The sequence below is a fragment of the Pseudorca crassidens genome, chromosome 1, assembly GCF_039906515.1.
Source record: "Pseudorca crassidens isolate mPseCra1 chromosome 1, mPseCra1.hap1, whole genome shotgun sequence".
NCBI lineage: Eukaryota > Metazoa > Chordata > Mammalia > Artiodactyla > Delphinidae > Pseudorca > Pseudorca crassidens.
Genome location: NC_090296.1, coordinates 50,724,664 through 50,744,264, shown reverse-complemented (window position 1 = coordinate 50,744,264; position 19,601 = coordinate 50,724,664). Strand labels below are relative to the sequence as shown.

The 19,601-nt window shown below is 33.4% G+C and overlaps 1 protein-coding gene across 4 annotated transcripts in view; it reads right to left on the bottom strand.

Moving 5' to 3' along the window:
- The window catches only part of SOS2 (SOS Ras/Rho guanine nucleotide exchange factor 2), a 100,168-nt gene that overhangs the window by 21,418 nt on the left and 59,149 nt on the right, over positions 1-19,601 (bottom strand). For 2 of the 4 annotated variants that reach the window (XM_067736505.1, XM_067736497.1), the window contains exons 9-16: positions 13,376-13,503; positions 12,214-12,869; positions 12,036-12,117; positions 10,510-10,632; positions 6,174-6,277; positions 4,125-4,347; positions 629-748; positions 290-452 (exon numbers count right to left, since the gene is read on the bottom strand). In XM_067736505.1, coding sequence (XP_067592606.1) covers positions 290-452; positions 629-748; positions 4,125-4,347; positions 6,174-6,277; positions 10,510-10,632; positions 12,036-12,117; positions 12,214-12,869; positions 13,376-13,503 — 1,599 coding nt within the window. The remainder of the gene's footprint in view (positions 1-289; positions 453-628; positions 749-4,124; positions 4,348-6,173; positions 6,278-10,509; positions 10,633-12,035; positions 12,118-12,213; positions 12,870-13,375; positions 13,504-19,601) is intronic. The other 2 variants (XM_067736526.1, XM_067736516.1) reach the window with 2 other exon arrangements.

The window sequence follows — 19,601 nt, the reverse complement described above, 5'->3', positions numbered from 1 at the left end:
TCCGCGGCATGTGGGATCTTCCCGGACCGGGGCACGAACCCGTGTCCCCTGCATCGGCAGGCGGACTCGCAACCGCTGCACCACCAGGGAAGCCCCAAAATTCATATTCTTTGATGAATTCTAGGCTCACTTTTATTGATGTATTTTCTAATATTGTGATATCACTGTGTTTGAGGAGTAAGATGGATTTATAAAGGATTTACTCAAAAAGATCAGTGGTAGAAGGAATCTCTTTCACATTAATTTTATCTCCCCACAAAAGGATAAACTATTTAAGCCTAAAACTTACCTCAAAGGTATGATCTAGTCTATAGACTGATACTGAATTTACTGCACTGACGATCTCTAATACACCATTGAAATTATTCAAATCTTGAAAAACTTGCAGAATTTCTATTATTCTACTTAGTACTGCCACCCGTTCCTCAAAATTTTCTGCTTCCACAATGCACCTAACCAAAAAAAAAAAAAAAAAAGAAAACAGAAAATCATGGCTTAGAAAGCAAGTTCCTTGTTCCACATAGAAAAGAAGAAATATATTTTCAGCCACAATTTTTGCTTATATATGACTTAATATTATAGAAGTATGACATTAAGAAGTAGTAAGACAAAGTAAATAAAAACTTACTTTTCAAACCAGAGAGTGAGATTTGTGGTGTGGCGAATCATTTTTAATAAATTTGGAGAATTTATTTCTTTATCTTCTTTGGTCCATACACTCCCTACAAGTTCAGAAGGTTGAACTTTCCTGTGGAAGCAAAAATCAATGCACTTAACCTACAAAGGATTAGTATCAAAATTATTTAAAGGTCTCCTAAAACTTAATAAGAAAAAGACAAGTCTAAAAGATAAAGGAACAAACATAGAAGCAGGTAATTCACAGAGAAACAGAACTGAATAGCCAACGAACATGAAAAAATACTTTAACTCTTACTCAGGGAAAAGAACATTAAACCACAAGGAAATCCCATTTTATTCCTATCACACTAACAGAAGTGTAATACCAAATGGGTAAAAATGTGGATAAAAAGGGAACTCTCCATTACTGATGTGCAAGTAAAATTTGATACTTTTGTAAAATAATTTGGCAGTATCTCATAATACTGAAAATATACATACTAGATCACCCAGCAATTGTACACCTAGGTATACATTCTAGATACACCAGTTTATAAGAAAACATTTTTAAGAATGTTCAGTCAAGCATTGTTTCCAAGAGTGAAAAATCCCAAACAACCTAAAGGCTCCTCATCAAGAGACTGGATAAACTGTGGAGTATTCATACAATGGAATACAATATAGCAATTAAAATAAGCAAACTAGAGCTATACTCAGCAACAAATGCTAGAATCAATTTAAGTAAAAAACAAGTCACGGAATGATATATCAGTATAAACAACCTTAAAATGTGCAAAATAATGCTACATATTGTTTATGAATGTGTGTATGTGTATAAATTATACAGACATACATAGGAATAGTAAATATCAAATACAAGATAGTGGTTATCCTTTAGAAGAAAGAAGAGAAATGGGATTAGACAGAATTACACAAAGGGTTTCAATTTTATTTGTAATGCTTTTGTTGCTGATGCACCCGCATTGTATTATCTTCTATATTTTTTTAATACCTGAAATACTTAATAAAAAATCAGATGGAAGAGCAGATTAAATCACCGTATACAGTGATTCAGGATTACATAATTTTTAAAAAATTGACCATTGGCATTGCCATCACTGTCCTACAGACTTGGCTATTATAATAATTAAAAAGTTCAGTAGATTTGAGTGTAAATGGGTACTCTGAACAGTCTTGGAAGTAAGTTTTCTTAAGTGGTTCTATTATTTCACCAGAAATTAGTTTACAAAGAGTGTCAGTATTTTACATATGGTACCCTTCTTCCATAATACACATATCACTTAACAAAGGTATTTCTATGTTCTGAAAGTAGGTCCACATAGAGCTAAGTGCTCCCTTATTCCTGATGTCCATTCATGTGACACTATAAGGAAAAACCTGATTCTGTACTATTTGCTTTATCTAAGGAATAAGTCCCTTCATTCCCACCTATCACAAATCCCACAGTAAAGAAGCAACTTAAGTGCCCATCAACAGATGAATGGATAAAGAATTTGTGAGACACACACACACACACACACACACAAATATTACTCAGCCATAAAAAAGAATGAAATTCTGCCATTTACAACAACATGGATGAACCTAGAGGATATTATGCTAAGTGAAAGAAGTCAGACAAAGAAAGACAAATACTGTATGTTATCACTTATATATGGAATCTAAAAATATAACAAACAAATGAATATAACAAACAGACTCAGATATAGAGAACAAGCTAGTGGTTACCAGTAGGGAGAGAGAAGGGGGAGGGGCAAAATAGGGGGAGGGAATTAAGAGGTAACAAAGTACTATGTATAAAATAAATAAACTACAAAGATATTTAGCACAGGTAATACAGCCAATATTTTATAGTAACTTTAAATAAAATAGCCACAAAAATATTGAATCACTATAGTGTACACCTGAAACTAATATAATATTGTGTATCAACTATACTTCAATTTAAAAAACTGTGTTTTCCTACAAAAAAAATCCTACAATATCAACAAAAACCACCTGAACTCCAAATTACTTAAAATATAACATGACACTCTGAATGAGATGGTAACAAACTCTGATGGGTGTGCTAAATTCTGAACAGCACAGTCAGGGCAAATCAGAAACCCAACTCTAAAGAAGGTGAAGTTTTATATCTGGGGCTTTCCCACATTCTCCATTTACACTAAACTTTATATATTCTTGCTTTTCCCTGTGTAATCCCAGTTTTAAAAAAAACAATGGCTGCTAATCAGGATAACTTCTTAAGGGTGTTTGTATTTTAAAATCGGCTTCTGAATGCAGAAAAGTTTTTGATGGAATGATAGTGGTAGGGGTTTATTTTCTGGATGGGGCTGGCAGGTGGCGACTACCTGTAAGGCCTGTACTCTGTTTTTTTGGTTTTTTTTTTTTTGCAAGGCCTCTACTCTTCACAGGAGCCTGGGTTGTAAATGAAAGAAGAAAGCTTAAATTATGAGGTAGGAGATAGGACAGAAAGAGGCTAATGTACTGGGAAGGACAGTGGTTTTAAAAAAAATGACAGAGGAATAAGTTGATAAAGCAAGTTGAAAAGAGAAAAAACTGTGGTTAGGAAGGTATGAGATGTGTGAGTTAGTAATTCTGGAATAAAATTTGGAGTGATGACAAGATTCAGAATATGACCACAGGAAATGTCTGATTTGGAGTAAAGAATGGCATTGGAAGTGATAAAGCCATGAAGCTAAAAGATTAGGTTGTAAATGAGTGATCTGTGTGGATACAGAGGCAGGAACTGCTTTATATATAAAGACAAATGATGGGATACAGCTAAAAATAGTCAAGCATATTTCTAGTGATCCTTATAAACAAAAGAAAATGGCTCAGAAGTTTTAAGTATGGTTCATCATCACACTACTTCAAAAATATACTTTTCTTTAAAGTGAATATTGACCTCAAATACCTAAAGTATTTGAGACTCCTTAAAAGAAGTGAAGAAATCTTTACTCTTCTAAGAATTTTGTTACTCATTTGCCTTGCAAACCTAACCCAGTCAAGCCCCACATTACAATTTTGATTACATATTGAAAAAAACCTTTTGATTACATATTTGAAAAAAAAAGAAGAAAGCTTATCTCACTCAATATTCTATTTACTTAGCTGCCCAGAGCCTAGCATCCATACTGTCTTAACGGAACCAACTCAAACTAAAGCCATGAGAAAGTATTAGGAATAGGAGCTGGGTGACTGTCTATAAAGTGGTTGCTATTGTACTGCATTAGTCTTCTCTCTGCCACTCCTCTTGTGAAGGATTGCTAGGACCTAATCTAGGCCTGAAGAGCAATAATTTATGACTTTCACCTGCAGAACAGACTATAGTTAAAAACTGTCCTATGCACTTTCTTCCCAGCCCACAAGAATAGATGAAGTATTTTTAAGCACACATGAATAATTTTCAAAATGTTCTGAAAATAGATGGAACTGTTCAAAGTTTTTGAAAACAGAGCAGCGAATTAATGTTAATTGTCTACCTGTAGAGATCAGATTCCAAAAGTGTCAGCTGACGTGCAATTTCTATTGGATGAAGTGTCATGAGATCAAACGTTTCAAACTGTCCTGGTCTGCTGATATGCCATTCAATTGGTGGAGGTGGACTTTCAAAGGTAATATTATGGCTTATTCCATTTGCCTGAGCTTGTTTCTTCCTCTTGATGATCTTAGCAATTGACTCTACCCATTTCTTCATAGCTTTCCCTAGAAAAAGAACACAAACAAAAATGCCCTTTACTTGACAGATATAACTGCAAATCTTCGTATAATCTGTAACTTTCATGCACCTTCATGAAACCCCACTCATGTCCGCCCTCTACTCCTTATGTTATTTCAAAGCAAATCTAAGATATCATATAATTTCATTCATATTTAAGTATTATCTAAAAGTTAAAAACTTTAAAATAACCATAATACCATTATCACGTATAAAAATGACAATATCTTCTTAATATCATCAAATATCTAGTTAGTATTCACATTTCCCTGATCATCTCATGTTTTATTACAGTTAGTTTGTATGAAATAGGATCTGAACAAGATCTACATATTGCATTGAGTCAGTATGTGTCAAGTCTCCTTTCATCTACAGGTTCCCCTTTCATCTCTCATTTTTGCTTGCAATTTATTTGTTGAAATTCAATCACTTGTGGAGTTTTCCAAGTCTGAATTTTGCCAATTCCATCTCTGTGGTATCATTTGCCATGTTTCTCTGTCCCTGTATCTTCTGTAAATCAACACATACAGATTTGATCTGGTCCAGGATAAACTTTCGACATGAATACTTGCAAGACTATTTCTGATAAGAGGCATATAATGTCTCTCTTTTTATGTTACTAGGAGTTGAGAAATGGTAATATTCTCATTCTATCATTCCTTCTTCACTTATTAGTTGCAATGCTTCTTTAAAAACTTTCCCTCATCAACTATTTAGTTATCTTGAGGTATAACTTGTATAGGAAAGGCCTTTAAACAAAATCATTTACTTGCTTTCTTCTAATATGTGTGTGTATTTTCGAAGCTTCTTAGATCACATATACTCTAGTGTCTTCATTAAGAACATTAAGTTAAAAATTAACTTAGTACTATAAACAATTTTAAAGCACACATGATAAAAATGTGTTTTAAACATCTCAAAACTGAAACAAAGGAATCACATTCTCTATTTAAAGTAAAATTTGCCTTGAAGAACAAGCAGGAGATGAAAGAAGCTAGACTTAATTATGGTATTCTTAATTAATGCCTTATACTATCAGAGAAAACATGAATTTTCTTGATTCAACAGCATACATTTGATATGTACATTTGTTTAATATTCACCACCTAGAGTTTCATTTCATGGGCTGTGTTCTGAAACTTCAGGTAGGAAACTCCTATCTTTCAGGTGTCAAAAATACACCAAAAACTTTTCCAGGGGAAGTAAATATTATTTAAGAATCTGTTAACCATTCAAAACTGAAGAATAAGATTAAGGAGGAGAAGAAAACAAATTAAATTACACAAACATTTAATTATTTAAAGGAATGGCAACCATGAAATGAGATAACATTAAAGGGCTTAAATTTACTAAAGAGGACTTCTGACTTCTTAAAAAAAAAAGATTCTCCTAGGGCTTCCCTGGTGGCGCAGTGGTTGAGAGTCCGCCTGCCGATGCAGGGGGCGTGGGTTCGTGCCCCGGTCTGGGAAGATCCCACGTACCGCGGAGCGGCTGGGTCCGTGAGCCACGGCCGCTGGGCCTGTGCGTCCGGAGCCTGTGCTCCGCAACGGGAGAGGCCGCAGAAGTGAGAGGCCCGCGTACCGCAAAAAAAAAAAAAAAAAAGATTCTCCTAAAAAACTTCAAAAGGCAAGATTTTAACACTTCAGGTGGTTCTAAACACATGTGAGCTCCTTAGAATCTATAAAAATTATTCCAAATGTTATTTCTGCCTTTTAAAAATGAAAAATAGTTTAGCTTCTTAAATTGAAAGTCATAAATTAAAAAAAAAACTCATATGAGACAGAAGATCCAATCAAATCTTCAAATAATATACCTCTTACACTTGAAATGAAGGATTCTAGTCTTTCAAGCAACTCCAAGTCTCTTTCAAAGTCATAAAAATGGTGTTCAACCCAGTGCCGAAACACATTTAAGATCCTGACAAAATGAAAAGAAACACATTTTAGTGAAACCCAAGCATTCAATTATACTTCTTTCACTTCTCTAATGCCATGGTGATACTTCTATATACTAGGGCCAATATAACACTCAAAAGAGTCTCTAATTTCTATTTAACTAATACCTTAAGTGCTTCAGTAATATGAACTGTTTATTATTCAAAAATTATACTTTAAAAAATTTATAAGCATAAAAATCGTGGCTTCTATACTTATCCATTTATGTTCTGGAAAAGTACTTTTTCTTTATTTATATGTAGAAAATTCATACTCTGTCCAATACAAAAGCAACTTTTAAGTTCTTCAATTATATTTTCCACATAAAATGGAAAACCAACTAAGATGTAGTGTATCTGGTTCTAAATTCAAGTGCTATCATCAAATTTCTATGTAATTTACAGGTAGGTTCACATTCTTTTATTTCAAAAGACAAAAATATTTCTGACAGAGAGCTATTTTATTTTACAGTACCTAAAAAATAATTACTTACAGAGATTTAAGTAATAGAGATTTAAGCAATCTATACAAATAAAACATTCCATTCTCCATCACGAAGATACAGATACTGTATATTAATTACATTAGCATTTTTCCTTCATTATTTCAACGAATATTTCTAGTTTATCTTCCCACCCACTGCCCGCGACCGCAGCAACTGTCAGACAGTAGTTTTTTTCCCAGACTAAGAAACTATTTTAAATTACTAATGGTATCTGTAATAAAACAACCTTAAGTGCCTGGTTGGCTCAGTGGCTTAGCGAGTGTTTCAAATGATCACAAAATTGATAGCTTCTAGGCTAACACTAGTTTTCAAATAACTCTGCTTCCATCCTTTCTACTTCCTAGTTTCTACAGAATCCAATGTAATTTAAAAATTATTATCATGTAAAAGAAAAAAAAATCTCATCACTAGATTTCACCAAAATTAAGAAAAGTTAAGATAATCCAAAGACGGGGAGAAAATGTGTGTAAAACATTTATCTGACAAAAGACTGGCATCCAATCCTACTCACTACACTACTACAACTCCATAATGAAAAGGCAACTCAATAAAAAATAGGCAGAAGATTTTAATAGAGTCTTGACCAGATAAATACGAATAGCCAATAACAGACAATAAAAAGTTCTCAACATTGCATCATTGAAAAGATACTAGTTAAAATCATAAAGAGATATCATCACTATACCCCACCTGTTTGGCTAAGGTATGAACACTGACATCACTAAATACTGGTAAGGATAAGGAACAACTGGAACTCTCATAAATTGTTGGTGAGAGTATAATATTGTACAATTACTTTGGGAAAAGATTTGGCAGTTTCTTTTAAAATTAAGCACACACCTACCCTATGACCCAGTCTCCCACTTCGAATTATTTACAAAAGATATATGAAAAAACATGTTCACGAAAGACTTATAAACTTCATAGCAGCTTTAATCATAATAATCAAAAACTGAAAGAACCCAGGTGTCCTTCAGTGGGAAAGTGAATAAAAAAATTGTGGTATATTCATATAATAGAATACCACCTCAGCAATAAAATAGAACAAACACTGATATAAGCAACAACATGCTCAAAAGCATGTTGAGTGAACGAAGTCGGACACAAAAGAGTATATAATACACAAATCCATTTACATGAAAGTATAAAACAGGTAAAAGTAATCTATATAGGAAATTGAAAGCTGCTTTGGGCAATGAGAACAAAAATTGATTAGAATGGGCATTAGGGAACTTTGCCGGGTGAAAGTAACATCTTATACACCTTGACAGGAGTGTGGATTATAGAGATGTATTTGTTAAAAATTCAAAGTACACTTAAGATGTGTGTGTTTCATTATATACACATTTTACAACAACAGAATAAACAAATACTGAACTGTTAATTATATACAAACTGAAGTATTTAAAGAGAAATGTACTTTGAAATATGTCCCCCAAATTAGATGATTAATGGACCAAGAGAAGGATGATAAATCCATAGATCTGTGATAAAGTAAGGATAGTAAACTGCTAACAGTAGATCTAGGTGGTAGAGTCCTAGGTGGTACAGCTCACTGTAAAATTCTTTCACCTTTGCGTTATGTAAAAATTTTGTAATACAATGTTGGAAAAAGTTACTATCATTATAAAAATTACTATTATTGCTAAAAATCCTTTAATGCTCATAGGCCAAGTTTAATAACTTGGCATGGATTTCAAGGCCACTGACAACTCCGCCCATTCCATGTAGTAATCTCATCTACTACTACCTGCAATACAATTCATTCCTCTTGAGTCATTTTCCTTACCTATTTCCTCTGCACACTACCCTCATTTCTGCCTTCCTGCATTTGTTCATACTATTTCTCACGACTCTGAATACCAACAATCACCTTTCTGCCTATCTATCTAAATCCTACATATCCTTTGGGAGCAATTTCAGATTTTACCTCTTCCAAAATGCTTTCCCTAATTTTCCTGAAATTTTATGAGGCTGTATCTTTCTAAGCCACTTAAACACTTGACATTTAAAGTAGAATAATATACAACTGTTTCATGTATCCCTTTTCCCCAATAAAACTGTAATATCACAGTGGCAAAGAGGATATTCTATGCTCTGTTTTTTTGTTTGGCAGCGCAGCGCAGCATGCAGGATCTTAGTTCCCAAACCAGGGATCGAACCTGTGTCCCCTGTGATGGTAGCATGGAGTCTTAACCACTGCACCACCAGGGAAGTTCCTCTATGCTATTTCTGTATTCACTATAGTTACAAGTACAGGACTGAGAACACAGAAAATGCTTAGAAATAAATACTTAAAGAACATATATGACTGAGAGTCTAATATTATATTCTGCTCTAATATAGCAACCTCATAAATGTGTGCCTCATGTCAAGGGGCTTAATTTGAGTGTGGATTAGTACAAATGCATCACAGCTAGTAGAAAAAAGTTAATTACTTCTTTATGGTTCAGGGGTAAATAAGCTCATCTTCTTAGGCAAAGAATGACATATTAAAAGTTTTGGCTGACAGACATATAGTTGGGAGCACTATCATTCCTCTAAAACTGCATTTATTTGTGGCAATCATCCTGAAAAATAAGCAGTTAATATACTCAGTTTCAAAATGTCAATTTATTCATTAATATTAATCAAGGAAACTTAACATTTACAGGGAAAAAATATTTAGATCATATACAATTAATAAGATATCTCAGTTTTCCCATGGAAAAAGGTAGATAATACTTTGGTTTTCACTTGGACTATAAATAAGCCTAATCAAAGGAGCTTCCACTTTTCAATGCTCAGTGAACACTGAAACAAACAAACAAGCACTGGTTTACAAAGTCAGATATGGATCCTCTCCTGTCACTCCTTTCATATGACCTATCTCAAACTACTTTATCCTGTTAAGTTTCAATTTTCTCTTAAACAAAGCGGAAATAGTAATTGTGTTGTGAGGATGAGATAAAAAAGATAAAGCACTTAGGCACACAGAGTAACCTAACAACCAGCAGATGTTATTATCAGCTACATTTTTAGAAATTATTAAACCGATAACCAATAAGGACCTACTGTATAGCACAGGGAACTATACTCACTATCTTGTAATAACCTACAATAGAAAAGAATCTAAAAAAGAAAAAAATATATATATATAAAACTGAATCACTTTGCTGTACACCTGAAACTAACACAAGATTGTAAATCAACTATATTTCAGTAAAAATTTTTTTAAAAAGAAAAAGCATGAAAAAAATAAATTATTGAAATGACACTTTTTAGATAAGTAACAAATGTCTATGTATCTTGTGGGAAAAGAGTGAGGAAAGAACTAGAACTTTCATAAATATTATAAATGGTAAAAAAGCCCAGAATTACTAAATGATCACAATGAGACAACGAAAACAAAAAGGGGGAGGGGGGATTGACAATAGGCAAATGAAATTTTCATATGAAATTTTATAATTTTTATTTATTAGGTACCCTGATCTGCAAGCATAACATATCACATGCTAGAGATATCTGATGCATATAACACAGTATATTTTAATAATTAAATTTCTTCAGGGAATTAAGAGTAGCTGCACATAAAAAGAACTTTGGAAGTTTAATTTAAACTGCTATGAAATTAATAATACCTACATCTGAATTAAGAGGTAAAAACTTTTGTGCTAACTATGTATTGAAAATTGAATGGCACATAAAAAAATATAATATTCAGGCCAAACCTAAGTTGTACTGGTTGGACGTATTCCTTGCGAAACCTTTTAAGGTCTGCACTGATTGGCTGTTCCCCTTTCTCTACTGCCAATTTATCTGCTTCAGTAGGTTCTGGCTCTGGAATTTCAAATCTAAGAAGAAAAGCAAAATGAGAGAAATTTTTTGTTGTTCATACAGAAATGAGAAAGATTTCAAATACAGCAGAAAAAATATTTTAACTAACCAACCTTCTTTACTACCATTTATGTGAAAAGTGCAATTACTGATAAACTTCTCTTGAAGTATTGCATACTACAAAAAACTGCCCTTTGTCTATAGTACTAAATACTTATATTCTTACTTTTATCAAAAAAAAGTTTAATAACTAGCATTGACCAACATACGAAAGGTCAGTGGAAAAGATCCAAGAAAAGAATCTATGAAGAGTATGACCTCTTTAAAGAACATAACAGAGATACCTTATCTAATAATCTGTCCTTAATATTTAATTTATTAAAATGAAAGTAAATTTCCTAAAATAAGTGAACATAAATCCAAAGAGAAGTCCCACTCTGAATTTTAAATATTATTTAAAAAACATAACTAAGTGGATAAGGTAAAAAAATCAAAGTTAAAAAAAAAAAACCTTCCCCAACCATAGGAAATATAGCTAAAATATGTCTAACACATGCTTTCCTTATTTTGGACATGGAAAGGCAGCTAAGTAAATCTTCATAGCACATTATACTAACTCAGTCTGCTATACTTAGTTTCATGGAACAACATAATGATAGAGGTCCAGATAAAATTCTGGTAGTTAAGTTTGAAAATGTAAAACAAAAATTATTTTGAAGTCCATATACTATCATTCAACCTATAAAGCATTTAAAGTACCACTAACATACTCAGTAAAAAAAAGTCAATCCAAAACTTAATTTTAAAAAATTAATCATAATAAAGGAAATTTTAATTTTTTTAGGTCTAATAATGATACTGTATTATGGTTTTAATAAGGATACTTATCTTTTAGAAATACAAAATGGGAATATTTACAGATGAAATATGTTGCCAAGGATTTACTTCAAAATAATCCTGGAATTAGGGTGTTCAAGTCAGTATGGAAACAGATGAAACATGAGTTGATAATTATTGAAGTTGGATGATTGATAAATGGGGCTTATTATATTCTACTTACTCGTTTATGTTTTAAAATTTTCCACGGTAAAAAGTTTGTTTCAGAAGTAAAAAGTCTCTTTCAAGGAAGTATTGTTTTATTGAATAGAAAAAATTTCATTAAAATTCATAGTTTTTTTATCCTGTAAAAATGGGTCTTTCTGATTACCACTATAAATATTGCTAAGATCTGAAAAGATCTGTTATAAACAGGGATTTCAGTAAGTATGCTGCTTGAAGAGAATAGTAATACTGCAAATTTAATGTCAAATAAATTATGTTCAAAAACTACCTGAGGACATACTAGATACCTAGCACTTTGCAAGGTACAAAACAGTTAACTTTAAAAAAAATTTAAATATAAATGAAATATTTTTCTTACCGTTCAATCAGTAAGCTTAGCAATTCCTGTGGTTTACAAAATGAACGATACGTAGTAAGAAAAGTGCGAACAAAATTGGGATCTGAAAAGATAGAGCATAAAACAGGTTGCATATTCAATTTATTCAGATTAATTAATTCAAAGTACCATATTTTGGAGGGGTTCCTTCCTTACATACCTGCATACATGTGATACGTTAACCTTTCAATTAATTTCACCACAGTTCCTCCTTTAATAATGGGGATTCCACTTCTACTTTGCAAGTTGTCTTCAAAAACAATGTTTTCCTCAGAGTCTTTTACCACAAAACGATACACTTCAGGACTCGGTAATCTAAGTGGTTGTTCATTTTCTTCCTTCAGTAATACTGAATCTAGCATTCGATCTAGAGTACTACGATAATGAAGAGAAATAAGTGCTGCCATCCAATTATTTTTCTCTTCAGCAGACTTAGCAGCAAATATTATGCTGTTTTCATCTTTGGATACTAATTCAAAAGCATGTTTGCACTCACAAGTATCTTCTTTATCACATATTTGTATTTTCCTCATGACAAATTTTTCTTTTAATCTGTATTCTGCACTACTGTATCCTGGAAGGCGTGACTGGCTATGATTGGGTTTGCAGCTAATCATTAAGCCATCAAAGAGAAAAATGTGCCGTTCGTGTTTAGCACCAATTCTTGTCAATGGGCCTTCCATAATAAATTCATTACAACACTGTCCAATATCTTTGCCTTCCCATCCATCTATGTTTTTCTGAATTTCATTCATTTTTTTAATAGCCAGGTGCTTGCTTCTTAATTGACGATTATAAAAAGGGCAAACAGGATCCCTAAAAAAACAGCAACAACAACAACAAAAAACCCAGATAAATTTAGCTTATTCAATGGTTAAGCAACCTTAATTGCCTTAGGTATGAACTACCTCAAATCAAGTGACAAAAATATTAAATAACTAAACACTAGATTTTGCACACAGCATTTACTCGCTTCTAACTTTGCCACTAAATAATACATGCCTCAATTTCATTATTGTGAAAGAGAAACAGCAGAGGCTCTATATATCATTCTTAATGCCATAAGAATTAAAATGAAAATAACACTAAATTTCTTATATAAATGATACAAAAATTATTTAATGTATCTTTTAAAAATTTTATTAAATATATCTTAACAATGCCAATTTTAAAAGACTAAAGGACAAAAGAAAAATGTAAAACAAAACTATAACTTTCAAGAATGCAACTATCACTGTAAGTTACACTTCTTTAGAAAACCAGACATCAGGCGTAAGAGAAGTATTCCATAAGCATTCATATTTTCAAAAGTTTGGAATTACCCAGGTCGGCGTCTAGGTGAATACTGCTTGTAAATTCGGTCCATACTACCTTGGAGATTCATAAGAGCAGTAATAGCTTGGTTCAAACATTCTCTGTCTTCATGCTCTTCACTACATGCTTTCAATTGCTAAGAAAAACCAAAAAGAAAAATTAAACCTGCATTGGTCAATTCTTTCCCTTTCTCATAATTAGAGGAAGCAGCAACAAATATTATGAACTCTCAAAAGAATTTTAAATACACTTAATAAAAACAACTATAATTTTATATAATTATGTATATACCTCCTGATCCTTCAAACCAGCCCTCTTTCTACGTATGTAAATACAACACAGATACTACTACCATTACAATCAGGAAAAAAAAAAAAAAAGCAACTGTGATAACTATTTGGACATTTTCCAGATATATCAAAATAGTTTAAAACATGCAAAGCATGAAACTTACAAATTATTTTATTTATGAGTAACTATGAACAGAGAAAAACACGTATTACTCCACATTCTCTAATGACTAAATTCTTAAGTTTTAAAGATTTCTAAAAGCTTGCATGTCTTTGTTATACAACATAATCAAGTATGCTAACTTTAGCAATTCAATCTACCATAAACTTTCCTACAAACAGCATCACACAAAGATTCAACTGATATTTTTTACATCGTAAAGTTCAACTATTCTAGTAAACATCAAGAAACCATGAAAGTTAATATCCTATCTTACTGATCTTAGAAATAAGATTTATAATTACAAATTGCGTTATTCATCCTAACAACTCTGGCTTTATTTCATTTAACCAAAAACTTCTCCCATAGCTCAGTCTCAAAATGGAAGAAAATTCATCTTATAATAAATAATTCAGATTGGATGATGCGCCAGTGTTTTTCTTTTCTTTTCTTTTTTTTTTTTTTGCGGTACGCGGGCCTCTCACTGTTGTGGCCTCTCCCATTGCGGAGCACAGGCTCCGGACGCGCAGGCCCAGCGGCCATGGCTCACGGGCCCAGCCACTCCGCGGCATGCGGGATCCTCCCGGACCGGGCACGAACCCGTGTCCCCTGCATCGGCAGGCGGACTCTCAACCACTGCGCCACCAGGGAAGCCCGCGCCAGTGTTTTAATTTGTTTGACAAAAGAATTCAAAGTGGAGCATTATACAGAGATTATGCAGATACAAATTTATATGAGAATACATGAGAATATGGAAAAATCATGTGAGAATATGGAAAAATTACAATTGCTTCAGAAAACTTTAAAAAATTTAAGTGTATTTCATGATCTTAAACTACCTCACTAGAAATTTTATGACAAATTTTCCTTATATTCCAAGAACAATCTGAAAACCATTCAGCAATGGTTCCCTTTCCTCAGCAAGGAACTGAATGGATACTGTTTAAGTACTAGGTCCATTAACTTTCATTTATATGTCTAGAAATTATTCTCTAAAAAACAAAATTCTCTCTATATAGAGCACAGAGCCATCTGATATTTTTTAAGATACATATAAAAGTCTTGCTATCAAAGATTTGCAATATAAATAATTTAAGTGACTACCATCGGAAGTAAAACCTTCATCCTCTAGATTTAAGAAACAGAAAATTTAAAAGGAAAAAGAGACAAAAAACCACAGGAAGTTTGAAAAATGATCTTCACTCAATCATTCTGACTTCTAAAGGTGAAAATAACTACCAAATCACTTATTTTGCTGTTTCAAAGATTTCTTACAAAAAGATTCTTTTCAGCTCCACTCTAAAATACTTCCCTAGTAAATACGGACACTGATGACATAAAATGCTTAATTATAGTTTTATTCTTATTGCTTTTGTTGATCCAAATTTCCAAATTATCACTAATGAGATTCTACCAAAATGAGAACTGCTTTTCAATTTACATGTATGAGGATACTAAATTTCTACTGTCTACTTGGTCTTAAGGCTGCTCAAACTCTTCCACATAAATGGCCTTGTCATTTCTAAATATCCATGAAGAATTACAGGCTGTCAAAGAGAAAAAAACCTTCAGGATGATTTCTTGGTGATACAAGTATACAAAACAATGGCTTTCTTTGGCGTAAATGTAGTCCAATAATTTGCTAAACGTTTCTTGAATTTTTGGCAGTGAGATTCAACAAACAACAGATTAATGAATATCCAAGCTAATTCTCTATAGCTGTCTGAGAGAATGTATTCTTACAGTGACACGGAAGTTACCACACTGAACTGCCTTGCAAGTTAAGTCATGCTCTTTCACACTGCTGTGGCCTTCTACCTATCTGCCTCTGCTCCTCCTTATCTACCTGGTGAATTCAGCCTCTATGATACAGTTCAAATGCCTCCTCCCTATGAAGCTCTTTCCTTTTTTCTCCCCCCTTAAGTTTTCTCTTTTGAAATAATATCAAATTTGTAGAAAAGCTATAAAAGTAATACAACTGCTGTATACTCGAGTCACCAGTTTTTGTTTTTTTAATAAATTTATTTGTTTATTTTTGGCTGCGTTGGGTCTTCTTTGCTGCACGCGGCCTTTCTCTAGTTGCGGCCAGCGGGGGCTACTCTTCCTTGCATTGTGCGGGCTTTTCATTGTGGTGGCTTCTCTTGTTGAGGAGCACAGGCTCTAGGCGCGCAGGCTTCAGTAGTTGCAGCACGTGGGCTCAGTAGTTGTGGCTCGCGGGCTCTAGAGCGCAGGCTCAGTAGTTGTGGCGCACGGGCTTAGTTGCTCCACGGCATGTGGGATCTTCCCGGACCAGGGCTCAAACCCATGTCCCCTGCATTGGCAGGCAGATTCTTAACCACTGCACCACCAGAGAAGCCCTGAGTCACCAGTTTTTAACACTTTGCCACATAGGCTTCATCATTCAGTGTGTGAGTGTATGTGCATTTTCCCCCTGAACTATCTGAGAGTAGTTTGTGATACAGTCCTCTCAGTTCCTTGCTGAGGAAGGTGAACCATTGCTAAATGGTTCTGAGATTGGTTTCGAAATATCAGGAAAATTCAAATATATCACAAACTACTCTCAAATAGTGTTATTCCCCTTTACTCCTTTGATATTTCAGCAATGTGTCTTAGAACAAAAATTCTTTTACAGTATAGTGATCATCTTCAGGAAATTTAACTTTAGTAATGTTCTGTAATCTAATTTACAGTGCATATCCAATTTAGTTAATGTCCCAATCCTGTCCTTTAGTGCAATTCCCCCCCAATACAGGATGCAGTCAGTGTGTACTTAGCTATCATGTTTCTACTGTCTCTTTTAATCTGTAGTAGTTCCTCAGCATTTGCCTTTTATGGCTCCCCCAATTAAATAACACCAACACACCAGAATAGTAGGATAAACCTCTGCATACCCAACACTCATAAATTTTTTTCTAACTTTCCTAGACAGAGGTTAGTTACTCCTGACTCAGTAATCCCACTGAACTACTTCTATTACGCACTTATTATATTGCCATTATTTGTCTGATGTTCATCTTCTTTACTAAACCATGAACTCCTTAAAGCTTGGGGATATATTTTATTCATTTTTAGTACAGTACCCACACATGGTAAGTACCCAATAGGGTAATCAGAAAGAGTGACTGCTGTATAACTACTTATTATTTTGTTAAGTGTTCAGACAAATAACGACAATGAACATTTATTAAGTTCTTATTCTGTGCATGCTCTTTTATGCATTAGCTTATATAATGTCTGTTACAACTCTGTAAGATAGGTACTATTATTATACACATGTCACAGATGAAGAAACTGAGACACCCAAGATAAGTGGCAGAGTCTATATTCAAACCCAGGAACTTTGACTCCAGGGTCCAGGCTTTTTGCCATACTACTACACCGCCTCTCTCCAATGACACAAAACACAATTATGCAAAATACTGAACTATGACAAAATCTGGTGAACGCGAGTTAAAGGAGATCCCCTCTACCTTAAAAACAAACTGGGTAATTACACAGTTTAAGAAATAAAATGAAGTAAGTGTGCTTTGGAAAAGAGGTCAAAGAGAATAAATGCCCTTACAATATATGCTTAAGCTAAGTAAAGTGGAAGTGATCTTTCATTAATGTGTAGTACCTTATGAATTTGACTGAAGAATATATTCCTTGCTTAACTGATAATCATTATTCTCCTTAGTTGTGTATATGTGTACCCTGCACTTCACGTAAGTTTTTTGTTAACTCTTATGAGACTTCACTGAAATACTTACCATGCTTCTCTTGAATTTCTATAAAATGCTGTATCTGTTATAGACATGTGTGCCTAAAGCAAGGGAAATTATAATAAATTATGAATTTGTCTCAAATTCATTATGCTGGGAATTCAGTTTAGATGTGAAATATATGTGATCAATTCTCTTTTGATAGTAATAAACTTCTCTCTAGATTTTCATAAAAATAGAATTTTAGTAATTTGGTGGGAAATTCAGCTCGTTAAAACCTATCACTTTTCTTTATGTGATCTTTTAAAATGTGTATTATCTTCCTTTATATGTCCTTGAGTGATGTTTCAGTACTGAAAGTGAATATTATGCAGTAAAATATTCCTCATCGTTTTTTTCAAGAGTCCGAACATTTCTTCCAAATAGACATTATCTCAAGTTCTTGATGTTATAAATACATTTACACACACACAGGAATGCAAAGAAACTGACAGAGTAATTGTTACATAATGTTAACCATTAGCAAATTTAGATGAAGGGAGTTTACTATACGATTTTTGTAACTTTTTTTCTATGTTTTTCAAAGTAAAAGGTTAAAAAAAAGTATTACTAAAGAAGCAATTTCAATTGTCTCACTGAAATATTGGCTTACCTTTCCCAATGAACCTCACTGAAGTCATTAATAATAGGTCCTCCTGTTAAGCTTTAAACTAAATTAAGATGGATTAAGTTCTCGAGAGGCGAATTTTTATTCTTTCCATTACTAAATTTCCAGAGAATGACCAGAGTTAGAGAGTAAAAGAATGTTACTTAGCTTTGAATAAATCAATTCCTAAGTGAGAGTCAGTATGTTCTTAGTAACAGAAGGATAAACACAGATTTTTTTCTTAGAATATAAGAAGTGTATTATAAAGATACTTATAAATCAGGAAATGAATTTGTTATTTCTTCTTCCTCTTACATAAGGATTGAAATACATATTAAGGAAAAAATCTAAAATTTATCTGAGAAAAATAAAGAAAATGAAAGTAGTTTATGAGTAACCCCAGAGGGGTTTAAATTGGAAAAGGCCAAAAAAAGAAACCTATTACCTATAAAATGAACTTTAAAGTATTGCTATAAATAATAATAACCTAGGACTTCCCTGGTGGTGCAGTGGTTAAGAATCCACTGGGTTCGCGCCCTGGTCCAGGAAGATTCCACATGCTGGGGAGCAACTAAGCCCGTGAGCCACAACTACTGAAGCCTGCGCACTTAGAGCTGGAGCTCCGCAACAAGAGAAGCGACCACAATGAGAAGGCCATGCACCGCAACGAAGAGTAGCCCCTGCTCGCTGCATCTAGAGAAAGCCTGCGCACAGCAACGAAGACCCAACACAGCCAAAAATAAATAAATAAAGCAAACAAACAAATAAATAAGGATTTTAAAAAATAATAATAATCCAACAACATACTGTAAAATAATTTCAGGAAAACTATATATGATATCCTCTAATTTCTCATTATGTAGTTGTTTTGTGTTTTTCTATCTTGCTTATCATAAACTCTGATTCTGGGAAATAAAACTCAAATAATATTTAAATATTATGTCCACAAATAAATCTCCCTTGGTATATGACTGGGGCAGATATTTCAAATTAAAACTGGCTTAAAACTGCTGCAGGACTGCGTTTTCTATTCCCAAAAGACTATGATAGCCTTAAGTCACACTGGTCGAGGCTTCTTTTATAGGTTCTCATCCCAAAGTAAGTTCAACGTGAAATGAAGTTTCCTTTGGATGAGTACTTGAGCCCAAACAGTATCACAAAAAGGCAATCAACAGAATGAGAGAGTATTTACAAATGACAGATCTGATAAGGTACTAATATTCAGAATATATAAAGAACTCCTATAATACAACCACAAAAATACAAACAACCCAAATTAAAAATGGGCAAAGGACTTGAACAGACATTACTCCAAAGAAGATATACGAATGGCCAACAAGCAAATGAAAAAATGCTCACCGTCACTAATAGGGAAATGCAAGTCAAAACCACAATGAGCTACCACCTCACATCCATTAGGATGGCTACTATCAAAAA